Source organism: Ruditapes philippinarum, unplaced genomic scaffold (genome assembly GCF_026571515.1).
Source record: "Ruditapes philippinarum isolate M1 unplaced genomic scaffold, ASM2657151v2 ctg2860_1_1_1_1, whole genome shotgun sequence".
Taxonomy (NCBI): Eukaryota; Metazoa; Mollusca; class Bivalvia; order Venerida; family Veneridae; genus Ruditapes; species Ruditapes philippinarum.
The window spans coordinates 226,696-241,372 of record NW_026857286.1 but is presented as its reverse complement, the minus strand read 5'-3'; the positions used below and the strand labels follow the sequence as shown (position 1 = coordinate 241,372).

The 14,677-nt window shown below is 31.8% G+C and overlaps 1 protein-coding gene across 1 annotated transcript; it reads left to right on the top strand.

Moving 5' to 3' along the window:
- Window positions 1–2,083: 2,083 nt before the first annotated feature.
- LOC132749284 (uncharacterized) lies at window positions 2,084–4,549 on the top strand. Its single transcript, XM_060739009.1, has one exon. The coding sequence runs from the start codon at window positions 2,107–2,109 to the stop codon at window positions 3,517–3,519; it is 1,413 nt and encodes a 470-aa protein (XP_060594992.1). The 5' UTR covers window positions 2,084–2,106; the 3' UTR covers window positions 3,520–4,549.
- The last annotated feature ends 10,128 nt before the right edge of the window (window positions 4,550–14,677 follow it).

Sequence of the window (14,677 nt, the reverse complement as noted above, 5' to 3'; positions counted from 1 at the left end):
ATTACTTTAACTTTAAATGATTGGTACACAAAATACATATAAATACTCAATCCCGACTCGCTATTTTACTATCAATTTGATTAAACAGTAACACAAGCATTATGTATTTCTAGGTACTCCTACGTGTATTGAATATTTTTTTATAAACAAATATATGACAATTTGAAATTTCCTTGCAAACGATACAAAGGGATTGAACTCTTATACGGAGAATGGAGCAAGAAATTCTTCAGATACGTGTCACGGAGTTCCTGAAATACGTTACGGATTTCGTCGGAAAACTGTTGTATTTGCCGAAGAAACACTCGTCAAAAATGCTAGTTTTCATCTTTAAAAGAATAAATAAACTTTAGTGATTAAGCTTGCCTTGCATATTGTATTAGGTGTCCAAAAAAAATTTATATAGTCCATTCTCAAGCTTGCCTTTCGTATTGTTTTATTTCTCAGAAAAACAACTTTATAGTCAATTTTTCATCGCCCCATTTTTAAAATTTGGTAGGTTTTCCGAATTGTTTGTTCATTCGTACACTTTGGCATGCTTATCTGATTTCTGCCTAAAGGAACTCCACTGAGGTCTTAAAGCCTAAAAGCATGAAATTAGAGAAGACATCCAAAAGCTTATAAAGAAACATAAGCAATATAAATTGAAAAGCGTGTTTTATGTGCTACTTTAAGGCCGATGTGAATGTAAAGCATTTCAATGCTTTTTAAATTTGGGTCTTTTTTCAAACTTTCAATAATCATTATGGACAAAAAGGTAAATGTAATTTGGTGCACATGTAGTTTTTGACCTTGACCTTCATCTAATAGAAAATTAGTCTCCAGAAATTATTTTCAATCCCGTCATGTCAAAAAACTTCAGTGGAGTCCCTTAAATATTTTGTATTTGTTCAGCAATATCTTGATTAATGAAAGAAATAAAAAAATATACAAAACAACAATTTTTCTTCAAATTTATACATGTATGCTAGGCCATGCTTTAACATGGAAAAACGCGATTTTGGGTAATTTCAAGTATTTTCATCCTTTTCTGTTAATGAAATGCAGATTATGTGTGTTAAACCTTTATTTAGGTTGGCTTTTTCAGCTAATCGTTTTACATTCTGATAAATAAAATCTAATCAGCGGACTATATACATTGACCCTAACTTCATTTAATAGATACGGTTGTGTGTTAGATCATTTTATAGGCAATGCGATGACAGGCACTAATTGGTAAGTATTGTTTTCGTTTTCATTCTTAAAAAATGTATTATTAATATATTTTCAAACTAATTAAGAACAGCAAGAAATAGTGTATAGAGAATTGTAGTTTTTAATTGCCGATGTACCCTAGATATTTATATATCTGTAGAATTTGAAAATTATAATTTGAATAGCGCCTATCGTTGGTAAAAAAGACAGGGTTCGTTCTTCATATGCATGCAATTTCTGGCCTTTATTTACTTTGATAGAGAGACTTTATTTTCTCGAGATTGATTGATAATAGAATGGTTAAATTATTGTTACAATACATATTGATAATATGTTCACATGAATATATGACTCAGATTGAAAGCAATCCACATGTTGCAAAAGTATATAGAATCTGTAATGTGCAAAAGTAACAAAATAATGAAGCGAAACGAAAGTATTCCGTATCAATAAATAAATGTGTATGTAAATAGCTAATTAACGAAAAGTCATGTCCATAGAATCGGTTTTACATATGCTATGTATACATCATATGCTTATGTAAAAACAAAATCATGCAACGAAACAAATGCATTTTATTACATAACATTTTTTTTGTTTATGTGATATGAATACGTAAGTAATGAAAAGATAAGCTATACATACATAGTAATGTATGGACTGATAATGTCGCAATTCAACATTGTTTATATCTGTACTTTGCTAATATAAATGTACATCACTTTGACATAATTACATATAAATATTAAGATTAGATTACTTTTACAAATATTAAACAAACAAGCAGTTTGTCATGTTTGTCATTAAATTGGATCCTTGTATCACAGAAATTAAAACTTGTTTCGTCTAACGAATAAACAGTGTGTTTTTATTCTTTTCAGGTGTTAAACTTAAGGTGTATTTGTTCATAAAATGGCAGAAGAACAATTAAAAGAAGACCATTTGTCCCAAATGATATTTACTACGTTAAGTGCAATAGGATTTGATCGTGAGTGGTTATTGCAAAAATCAGAAGCTCAAAAAGAGATCTTTAAACTCGCTGACAGGCTAAACGAGACGTTTAATTTTCCAATTAAAATAGAACTTGTAGGTAGTACAGCAGAAGGGGTTTCGTTATCAAGCAGTGACATGGATTGTATGATTATCATAACAGATACAATTTGTGTAGATACAGCTAACATATCTAATGGTTTTAATATTGTTGAGGCTGAATATATAAACACACCCCCTGGATACGTAAAACTTGTTTTGGCGTATGGAGACGAAGACAGTGCATTATTTGAGTGTTTACATCAGTCGGACCTTTATAAGGCATATTTTGGACGCGTGTATATATCAAGCCCAATATTTAGAAATTTCTTTTTACAATCAATGCAGGCAATCAATAAAGTTCGTGATGGCTATGTGTGTTTTGAAACACAGGGACCAGCAATTACAATTGAACGTATTGATCATGTATTAGCCATGTATTTTTACGGGGGCTGCTATTTAAGCAACTGGTCAAAAAGAGTAAGATATTATCATTGGCCTTCAGTCAGCTTGATACAAGAAATTACAAGTATGGAAGGATACGTTGTTCCTGTTGGTCATAAATCTAGTGATAGTCAGAATATTGAATGGCGCGTTTGCTACACGATCGCAGAATTGAAATTAATAAAATCCCTGACTGATGTCCAGTTGAAATTCTATATACTTTTTAAATATGTTGCGAAGGAAATAAAAAAGAATGTTTGTGAAGACATATCATCATACATTGTGAAAAATATTGTATTTTGGATTGTAGAAACTGAACCAGAACAAGCGTTTGTCCCAAGTAATTTGGTCAAGCTGTTGAAGAAGGCGATAATGTTTATCAAGTACAGTTTACAAAATAATCACCTTCCAAACTATATGATTCCAGAACGTAACCTGATACGTGAGAATATGAATGGAAAGGAAAAACACAGAATAATAGCAGGTTTAGTAGAATATGAGAATTTTGCACTACACAAGCTTCCAAGGTTAAATGAGTGTATAAACTTTTTTAATCAAATGTTAGAAAGTCATCAGATAGACTTTTATAGAGAATGGAGAAGAAAGGTAGAAAATTGCTTCCTTGCAAGTGCTTTATGTAAAATAGACCACTTTAAGTTAGAAATGCTATTCAAGAGAACACGTATGATGGACATAGAATGGGAATTTTTCAAAGATAAAAGATTTTGGCCAATCATGATCACACTTTTTGATTTGACAGTTCCAGACTGGATAAATCTGATATTATCGGGACAATTGGAATACATGTTACAATTGCTTTACTCCAGATTAAGAGAAATGCCTTATTTGTAGTGCTATATTTGTGGAATTATACACCAAGCCTTATTTAATTGCATTACACATTTGTTTTTGGCGATGCTGCAACAAAATCGTGAAGAGTTTATGGACTATGTTAAGAGTCATGCAGCTAGATGTAGATAATTGATAAGACCGACCCACCCACCCTTTTCTTACTTATAATAAATAAACCCTGTATTAACCACCCCTATAAAATATTAATTACATGACTGTTTTTGCAAATGGGAAAATATCAACATACTGTGATATATGAATAATTGTCTTAGGTCATGTATTATTTGAATAAAGCCTCACAATTTTAGGACAGTTTAATTTTTAATATTTTGAGCATAGTGATAAATGTTTTTAAGTATCTTTGATTGGCTGAATAACAGCCACCATAACATTCAATTGAAAACTTATTTTCTATGTACTAAAGGACGGCCTCGTAATAATACATAAAAGAAATAGTTATGATATTGTCATTGTCGCTTAAAGTAGGATAACTGGTAAATAATTTTATATAAAACTTTAGACAGCAAATTTTATATTTTTAATAGCCTCCGTGTTCATTGCTTACACTAAACTTACAAATAAATCTTTGCATATATCATGAAAAGCCTGGTGAGTGATTGTTTTTATATGACTATTTTTATATAACTTTCAGTGTTTTGGCAAGTCCGTCTATTTTAGTTTGCTTTAAAAAGATAACTTACATTTCAGTGATGCATGTTATCAACCATGTCTTTATTCTTGTTGTTACACATCATTATTTGCAGGAAGTTCACTTGCTTTGTGGATATAAAAAGTAGCGGATCGCTAATTTATAGTTTGAACCCTCGTAGTATTTTTTCTTTAAGCTTGTATAAGAAATATATTTGAATAAGTTAGTTTGCAATTCTTATTGTTCAGTGTTTCTGAATATTTGTGTATTTCTGTATTCCTCTATCAATTCAAACTAAATGATACAGGTCTATAAATAAATGTAACAGAATATTATATTTTGAACGTTTCATTTTCAGGTTCATAATAATAGTTATTTTATTGGATCATATCAGTTTGAACAATTTTTATTTTCTATGTTTCTATATTTCTGCATGTGTTTACATATGGAATGTTATAGAATAAATGTAATGTTATTGACAGATGCTACATATGTGTTTGTGTTTAATTGCCCCCGCCTTTTCGAAGAAAAGAGGAAAATAGAAATAGGCTCCGTCCGGCTGTTTGTCCGTCCGTCCGGGCGATCAGAGATTGATTTCATGCCGTCCATAATTTTTTGTTAAAAAAAGAAGGAAATCCCATAAACCGACTGGTTTATGTGGTAATTTTACTGGTTTATGGGGGAAAATGCCACATAAAGATCAAAGAAAAAGCAAATAAACCCCAATTGTTGGCACTTCCGTCTGTCCGTCACACTTTTGTGTCCGGTCCATAACTTTGTCATTCATCAAATGTTTGTTATGACAAGACAATGTGTCATGCGCAAAACAAGACCACTACCTCCAGGGTCAAGGTTGCACTTGCTCATTCAAGGTCAACATTGTCTATGTGAGGGTGTATGTCGTGTCCGGTCCATAACTTTCTTATCTTCGGTAGTTTGCACTTGATAGTACCGTCCATGAACAGGCTCAATCAAACCGAGCCTGCAACATTTTCTATTTTACCGCGTTGGCCTTTAGGGATTCTTATTTCACTCTATTTTATCGTCACATCAGCGTTGTTTGTGCCGTGTGGAGGCTGTAAAAAGTCGCCCCGTACATTTAATCAGGAGTGTTATATTTCCGATCCTTAATGATCGTTCAGCACGACATTATTGTTGTTTGTGCGTGTGGTGTTTTAGTTCTATCTATTTGGCAGCTTTCTTGTTGGGTGGTTCCAGTATTTCTCACTTGAATACTCACTTGCTTTTTAAATTTGCCTTTTGATTTTATATCTGTGATATGCAGGCTTCATAACCTCAGATTCCCTTTCAAAATTCCATTTTATTTAGTTCGCTCATTGTTTTCTCGTTGATGGCACAGGCATCTTTTTCCTTGGGGAATATATGCCGCTTTTCGTGGAATGGCACTAACGTGTCACATTGAAGTTTCCATGATAACCGCCATATGAACACATCCACGGATGTTTCAAAATTCTGAATTTTACCAGTTCATGTTAAATGTTGAAATCTGCTTAAGCCGGTGCTAGGGGGCGTGAACGGCAGTTTGCTCTTGACAGTACCGTCCATGAACAGGCTCAATCAAACCGAGCATGCAACATTTTCAATTTTGCCGCGTTGGCCTTTCATTAGGGATTCTTATTTCACTCTATTTTAAAGGATTTTGTAAATACTTGTAACAATTATTTACAATAATGAGACGATGTGTCATGCGCAACAACCGGTCACCTACCTCCAAGGTCAATGTCACACTTGGAGGTCAAAGATTAACAGTCTGTTACAGGGCATATTTTGTGTCCGATCCATAACTTTTTCATAGATCAAAGGATTTTGAAAATACTTGCCACAAAAAGTCCCTATAAAAAGACAATGTGTCATGCGCATCACCTGCACCCATACCTTCAATTTCGAGGTCACACTTAGAGGTCAAAAGTTAACATAGTCTGTTTAAGGGTATATTTTGTGTCCGATCTAGAACTTCTTCGGGATTTTGAAATAACAAGTCACAAATAGTCACATAATAAGACGGTATGTCAAGTACAACACCTGCACCCCTACCTCCAAGGTCAAGGTTTTAGAGATCAAAGATGAGTCTGTTATATGTTCTAACACTCACGTGATTTTGTCACTATAGTCAAAGAAGGAAAAAAACTGGTGTTAAACTGCCAATAAACACCGGTTAGGGACTACTTGTATATGCGCTGTTATGTTTTCACCCTCGATTGTATTGTTTACAAAGCATTTTAAAGCAACAATAAAAAGCATTTTTATTTATATTTTCAGTTCGTATAATGTTTTCTTTTCATGCAATACCGAAATAATATCTCACGTACACTAACGCCACATATTAGATCCATATCAGTTAATAAATATTTTGACAAAACGGCGCCAATCCGTAAGTAGCGTAATGACGTCATCCTAAGTAAACAACTCAATCATTAACAAGCTGACGTTATTTCATACGTACAAAAATGATAAATGGGGCACTGATGTAAAAACAATACGACGTAAGTTTTTATTGTTGAAAACTTGATAAAATAACGTATTTTTCTTATTATTTCCTTTGTTTGATAATTTCTACATCATCGCAACAGTAGGGTGCGAGAATCGAACAGCGTTATACGAAAATCGGCACCGGAAGTTATTTCCGCTTGAAAAATAACATTAGTGATTTTCCTTATTTTATCGTGTTAGAATCGAAATAACATCGGCCTGAGAGGTGTATATCGGCTATTTAACACTGGTTTTGTCGTTTTGATGCGACAAAATTAACCACTCAGGCCTACGGCCTTCGTGGTCAATTCCTACGCATCAAAACTCCAAACCGGTGTTAAATAGCCGATATACACCTCTCAGGCCGATGTTATTTCTTAAGTATATTTTGTGTCCCGTCCATAACTTCTTCATAGATCAAGGGATTTTGAAAAAAACTTGGCACAAAAAGTCACAATGATAAGATGATATGTCATGCATAACACATGTGTTCCTACCTCCAAGGTCAAGGTCACACGTAGAGGTCAAAGATTTACAGAGTCTGTTATAGGGTATATTGGGTTTCCAGTCCATAACTTTTTCAAAAATCAAGGGATTTTAAATACTTGGCACAAATAATCACAGAAATAAGACAATATGTCAGGTGCAAAACATTGGTCCCTACCTCCAAGGTCACACTTAGAGGTCAAAGATTTACAGAGTCTGTGATAGGGTATATTTTGTGTCCAATCCATAACTTCTTCATAGTTCAAGGGATTTTGAAAATACTTGGCACAAATAGTTTCAATAATAAGACGATATGTCATGCATTCCTACTTCCAAGGTCAAGGTAACACTAAGAGGTCAAATGATAGATGTTTCTTCTCTTTCTGTACTAAATTTATTGTTGAATTTGCAGATCTAGCATTGATCATAATTTTGGACTGAAAGTCCTGAGATCCATACCTCAATCTTTTGAAATATCACAATTTCATGCTTCATATAAAACTTCCCCGAGGCGGGGGACGTTGGTCACTCTATTACAAATTCTTGTTTTCTTAATTTTTGTAGACAAAAGAATGAATAATTCATTTCCGATTGAGCAAAATGGACTTTTTTGTTTTTAAGCTACTTATGACCGTTTTGTTTGAAGGAATGATGAAGTAGTTGTTGGTGGTGTTTATAATTTTCTCCCTGCTATTTTATCGTTCGAGTTATTAAATTAAACTTTTTGTAAAGCAGACATTGAGAATTTAACATTTAAAATACGCATATAAATGTTTTAAATGTTTTTGCACATAAAAACAAATATGTATCGATAAAACGGTAAGTTGTGAAAGTGATTACTAACTGACATGCATATGGTCTTTTCTTACCTCAATAAAACATTTTGCATATTGCTCAACCTGTAATATATAAAACATTCTTTTTTATGCTTATATGACCAGAGCAGGTCATTTACAGGTAATAAACTTAATAAACATGCATGTAACAAAAAGATTGGATCATCTACAAAGACACATTACACTCCATTTACAAGGGCTATATAGTTATATCAGAAAAAAAGCAAATGTGCTATTTAATACTTTGAATTGAGTTTGGGCACGACAGCAGATGTCATACCATATAGAATATTGGTTCATTTACAGAACTATATATTTAAAATCTATCACAGAATTCAGAATAGTTAAGGCAAAACAACTTTAGTTCAGACTTTTAATTCTACGGGTTTTTTTTTAATTGTCATAAGTCCCTCGCCAACATTACGATCGTTAAACAACTGCGTAACCATTACGTTTTCTAATGCAATACAAATGCCGTTATTTAATTTCTACGTAATTTTACTACAATGAAATCACTGCGGTCCTCTGCATCACCAATGCGACCGTTCTTTGACAACTTAAATTTTGCTTCTGTTGCCCATGGACGACTAAGTCACCACTGCCCGTGATTCTACCATTCGGTTATTCGGCCACAACTCCACTTTTGCGGGTGTTGTACTCTAAGCTATCACTCACAGCGACCATTTTCCTGGAGTTACTATACATGATAGATGGAATTACTAAATTCCTCAAGTAAGATCTTAAGAAAATGAATATGTCTTGACATTTAAGTCTTGACATTTAAGTATATTCCCTTTCCAATAAGTAGTATTTGCAAAAATAAAACAAAAACAAAACAAACACAAGAATTCCCGGTCGATAAGGATTATCCCTTTGAAGGCCGTGTACTTTTTTAACGTTTAAAGATTTAAAAAATGAAGCCATAATTGTAATAATTGTATCTGTTAAGGAATCTTTTTAATCATTGCTTACATTTTCTTCTAAATCATCATTCAAACGTGAAAGAGTCTTTGTCCTTGATCGATGTATCAAGATTGTTGACAGTGAAAAATGTGTTTATTGTGTTTATGAAGAGTAAACACTATTTGTATCGTTTAAATATTTAGAATTAAACAACATAGGAGGTACAGCTATTATATTTAATCGCCACAAATATATTTTTAGTATAAAATTTAAAACTTTATATTACAAAATGAGCTATCAATGATTAAATCATTTATAAAGTGAAATGAGGCTTCTTCAATTGCGTCTTTATAAACATACATAATTATTAAAAACTATGAAAGGAATTATTAACAAGTGAAACAACAAAAATATCCAGCCACACAAGACCACCGTCAAAGGAACTAAAACGAATTCAGTCAAAAAGAAATAAGGGCGGATAAGGAGAGGAGCGTACCATTTAATAAAATTTAATTCAAATTCACAGAAAATTCAATGAAAAAATAATCAATGGTGATTAATTGAAAAGGCCAAAACATGTATTACACGCATAAGAGTGTAGTGGCAATATGGACTATTTAGGACTTTTGTAAGACTAGCATAGTTTTTTTGCGATAGGACATTATTAAATCATGGGAAATAGTCATTCTGAGACTAGTTATATAATTATGTAATAAAATTTATCAAATGTCATGATAAAACAAAGTCATATCCAGATATTTCTTTTCTTAGGATATACATGTATTATTATGTTGTGCAGAACTTGCTTGCTATAGATGACGATATTAAGTGACGTCCTGACCACAAGAAACCCGATTATGCCATTTCAATAGAAGTTCCCTGCTCACTAAACATTCCCTCTAAGTTGATTAAATCTACTCTGTAGTGATGTTTTGCATGAAATTATATAACTGATTAATCGCCACAATTCAAAGAAACACTGGTATACATGTAACACCGAATGATAATTGTTGTCTCTTTATACAAATGAGGGCAAACCTTGACATAAGTCATCAGCACATATAACAATGACGTGGCTTAGTTTGGCGACTGTTTCACGACATGTATGTTTAGTTCTATCAAGATATGTGTAACTAAACCTCTGCCACAAAACTGCAGATGTGTTGCATACCCGTTACGATAGTTATAGAATGACACGACGTGCTTGCAATATTTAGTGAATACATTGTTTCTCTAACTAATCTCATCTATTGATTTTTCCAGATTATTTCTAATTTGACAATCCTTGTTAAGGCAACAGCAAAAGTCTAAATGATTTTATAGCATCCCTCGTATAAAAAACAATTAGTTCTATTTCAAAGAAATAAGAATTTTCCGTCAAAGGAACAAATCTATGTCATATATGTTACATTTTTATCATCTTTTAAATAATGTTATTTCACGTGGACACAAAGGCATGTATTTCCAAAAATATATTTTATGATTGAAAGAAACAGTTAACATCGCAAACACTTGTAATATACGAGTATATGCAAATGTTCGTCTCATAAAAACATAGACTTTCTGATTTTAAGTCTTTTCCGATGACATTTAACCTTCAAGCCTACATTTTATTACAATGATGACGTACAAACAGATGAGAGCATGTAGAGAAATAATACTTTAGACAATTGTTACAACAATTAAGGTTTAATCACGTGTTAAACAGACAGTAATTTTATATCCGATAAAACTGTTAAGAGGTAGATGAACTTTTCTTTATGTAAATGCCAATAATAAATGGATATTTTTTCCATTACACATATATATCTTTACGAGTTTGTATGTCGTTAACAAGCTGTTTTATTATAAAATGTTAACCATCTTGAAAAAGTATAATTTACATGCATAGGAACAAATTCTAACCACATCATGTGATTGGTAATTAAAAACAACTAGAGCACTAAAAATAGATGGAAAAAGCTGACCATACCATGTGAATGTTAAAATACATCTTCCCGCTCAAACACACACAAAAGAGCAATATAAATTGCTCCCTTATCAAGTGTCACGTGGCGCTATTAAAATCACTATCCTACAGAATGAATGTGATTAGGGGAATTCTATGGAAATAGATCATAAATGTACATTATTGTAAAACAGCTAGAATCATTATGAATTTTTTCCCTCAGCTTATAAATTAAAATCAATTATATGGATGGGTGTTTGTCAATCATTGCCTGTGAATTTTTCAAATTTCAATTCAATGTCATATATAAAATTGCAATAAACCAATCAATGCTTATAAGAAAAAATAGTTTGATTCATAATCACATAAATCAAGCTTAAATACACATTTCACGGTAAAATAAAGCAACAAAAACAATGTTTAGAAAGCCCAATCAAAAGAAAATCAATCAATCAAAGCCCATCGAGCGGGAGGCACTCAACGACAGCGATACTATCCACCAGAATAACACACCAGTCTGATATAAATTTCATTTTTGTTATATAGCTTATAAATCAACCGTAAAAAGATTCTAAACCAAACCGAGACAATCATATTTACTGAATACTAGGCATTTGAACAAAACGTCAAATCTCATTTGTGAGGTCACGACTATGGCAATATAATAATGAATATACTTCAATTGAAAATGACTTATTTTATCGGATAACATAAAGGTATGTAATTGTTTGAAACTGTCGTTGTTTGAAAACATTTTTCTTTTTTTTTTGTTGGAAAAAGATGAATTTCATATTACAGTCAAGAAATTAAATTTAAAATGTTCTTGCGATGTGAATATATAAAAAGAAGTACCTGTATTGCCGAATGTTTTGTTCCCCTTTTCAAACATATAACACTATTCGTTTAAGATCGATTAATAAAATGTTATTGCACTAGCGATTCACTCATCAAGTTAAATTTTGTCATCAATACTAAAGAGCCCTTATAGTTGTTAAAGACTTAGAAACACCGATCTTGTGATGTGATTATACGTTGTTATATGTTATTTTAACATTATCAACTAAAGTTAAATAAATTATGGTGTTAACGTACAATTATGAAAAAAGTTAAAACTGCGCATGCGTGCCTTCAGTTGACCCAATATATTTCAAGAAATTCAAACCTGAGAGAATGTACTATGATTTTAAAAAGAGAAGGTGTAAAAGATTCAAGATTCAGATAATGATTTACATGTTATATGCGATTATTTACTGCTTTTGGAGTATTAATCATCATATTTCCACTGCAATGGGTGACTTTGCATAATTCGACTTTTTCGTTTTGATGTGTTTTTATTAGACTAAGTGCTATTTGCAATATATAAATAACCTTTTTGTTCAAATCGCAACATTCTAATTTAAAATTCATTTCATGAAAATTAGCATGAATCCGAAGCATGCTGCTTTAAAAACTCTATACCTATTTGGTGGTTTTAAATATTTATACAGTACGACTATGATAAGTTCATATTTGAATTGAATTCCTTTCAATGCCATATGCGTTTAATTATACATACTTAAAACATGGTTAAATTCAATAAAACGAAAAACAATTAACTATTCTAGAATTACAAGAAAACTAATTACGTTGATATCACAAACATGCAGTCCTAGCAAACAGTAAGGACATCCAAAAGGGTTAATTAAGATTTATCCTAAAGATAAGCTATAATATAGAAGTATAGAAGTCAATTAATTCAATGTTTGGCTTGAATGACTAAGGTTTGCTAGTTAAAGTTGTTATATATTATGATACATGTCTAAATAATGTATATCTGAATAAGAAATAAGATAAGTCAAAGTTTGTTTATCTTCAAATAGGGAACTTACCTTTTAAAACAAAGAAATTGTGTGATGCAATCTTATACATGTATTTTTGATCACATTTATACTTTCCACAGCATTGATGGTTTTTATCACAGTTTTTTTCCATACTATGTTTGTCCTACATGTACTTTATAGTAAGTGTTTTATCAATTGCAGTTTCTCGTTTTTTTTTTTGTTAAACTTCAGATTACAACTAGTAAGAATATACTGAACGGATACGGTCTTTCGGTATAACCTTTGCTAAGAAACTAGATATTTAAACAGAGAGTAATTTGATGCTAGGAGTTGAAGACTAATTAAAATTTAAACAAATATAACGAGTAAAAGTCTTTCTTAATTTAGTAAATTTACAGATATAACAGTAAACAGTATGATTTTTATTGATTTAAATATACTTATTATTATGGTTTTTGAAACCGAAAGTACAAAATGTCTACCTCGACATTTATTTGGATCTTGTATAATTATGTATCAGTAAGGATTTTTATTGAGTTTGATTGTCAGACATGTTCAATCATAGTTTTACCGAAATGTACTTTATTTTCCTTTGGATGTCAAATATATTCATTCGTTAAACATTATCAAATAGAACACCCTCTGTTTTTGTTTACATCTATATTTAGCCACGATGTTCCAATCTTGTTTTACGCAATTCAATAATCTAATACACTGAAGTGCATTATGCGTGAAAAAAGCTATTTATAAACTAAAGCATGGAATTTCTGTTTTCTATTTAAAGATTGTTTGCATTGGCTAATTTTAGATTTCAAACATTATTATGTTTTTGTTGGGTTATAATTTTCATGTTTCTTTAAATAGTATCATTTTAAATTCTATATGTAAGACATGATTTTGCATTACATATTGTAACAGTGTTTAAATTAAGCAAAATACATTTCGTTCATAGATAATATTTCAAAATCAAAGAAAATGTAGTTTTAAACGTAAATATGTAAAAAGAAAAGTATGCAGTTTGCATGTTACGTAACAGTTCATTATATAAACCTATATCAACACAGTTACAATTGAGGTCCGAAGCATATGTTGAGTAAACACCCCGTTAAACAATACAAACAACAACAACACTACTTTACCAGGGGCGACTGTGGCTCTGTCCACAACACTCACATGTGTGCCATTGACCTTTTTGTAATTTTATGATAGCGAGTTTTTTGTGTATTTTTTTTTACTTTGAATACGTAAACAAGAACACTACTTTACCAGGGGCGGCTGTGGCTCTGTACATAACACTAAAGTGTGTGGCGTTGACCTTTTTGCAATTTTATAAAGCGGGGGTTATTCTTACTTTGACTACGGGTTAACTGATGTTAAATTGTGCTGATATCGGTGCTAGGGGTCCTTGACGGTAGCCTGGAAGTACATGAAGAGACTCAATCAAACCTGGCCTGAATTTTTTTCAATTTTGCCGTGTTTGAGCGTTTGTCAGAGATTCCTTTTTGTTGTTTCTTTTTCTTTTTGTTGTTGTTTGTTGTTCGTTTTTTTGTTGTTGTTGTTGTTATTGTTGTTTTTTTCTATTTTCTCTTTGTTTCGGTTAATCACATGACTTAATGGCACCATACCTATAAGGATTTTTTATATTTATAATCCGAGCCGCCAGTCATTTTACGGCCATATAACCTGTCAACGAATTAATAATATACACAACTTCTAATATTTGAAAAAGAAAAAGAAAGTATTTCATAAATTGACAACAGCCTGTGTATGGATTATTTTATAAAGCATCAAACAGTGAAAAGTTTGCCGGACCGTATATGTCACGCACGGAACGTATATGTCACACGATTTGGAATTTGGTAGTAAATGCCTGACCTTATATGTCACACATCTTACACAGTAAACGAAAATTATAAGCCGCAGCAACATCATCATTATCAACAACAACATCATTATCATCAATGATATATCATCATTCACACCGCCATGCTTATCATTTTACCAGTAAGATGACTACTGTGTTCAT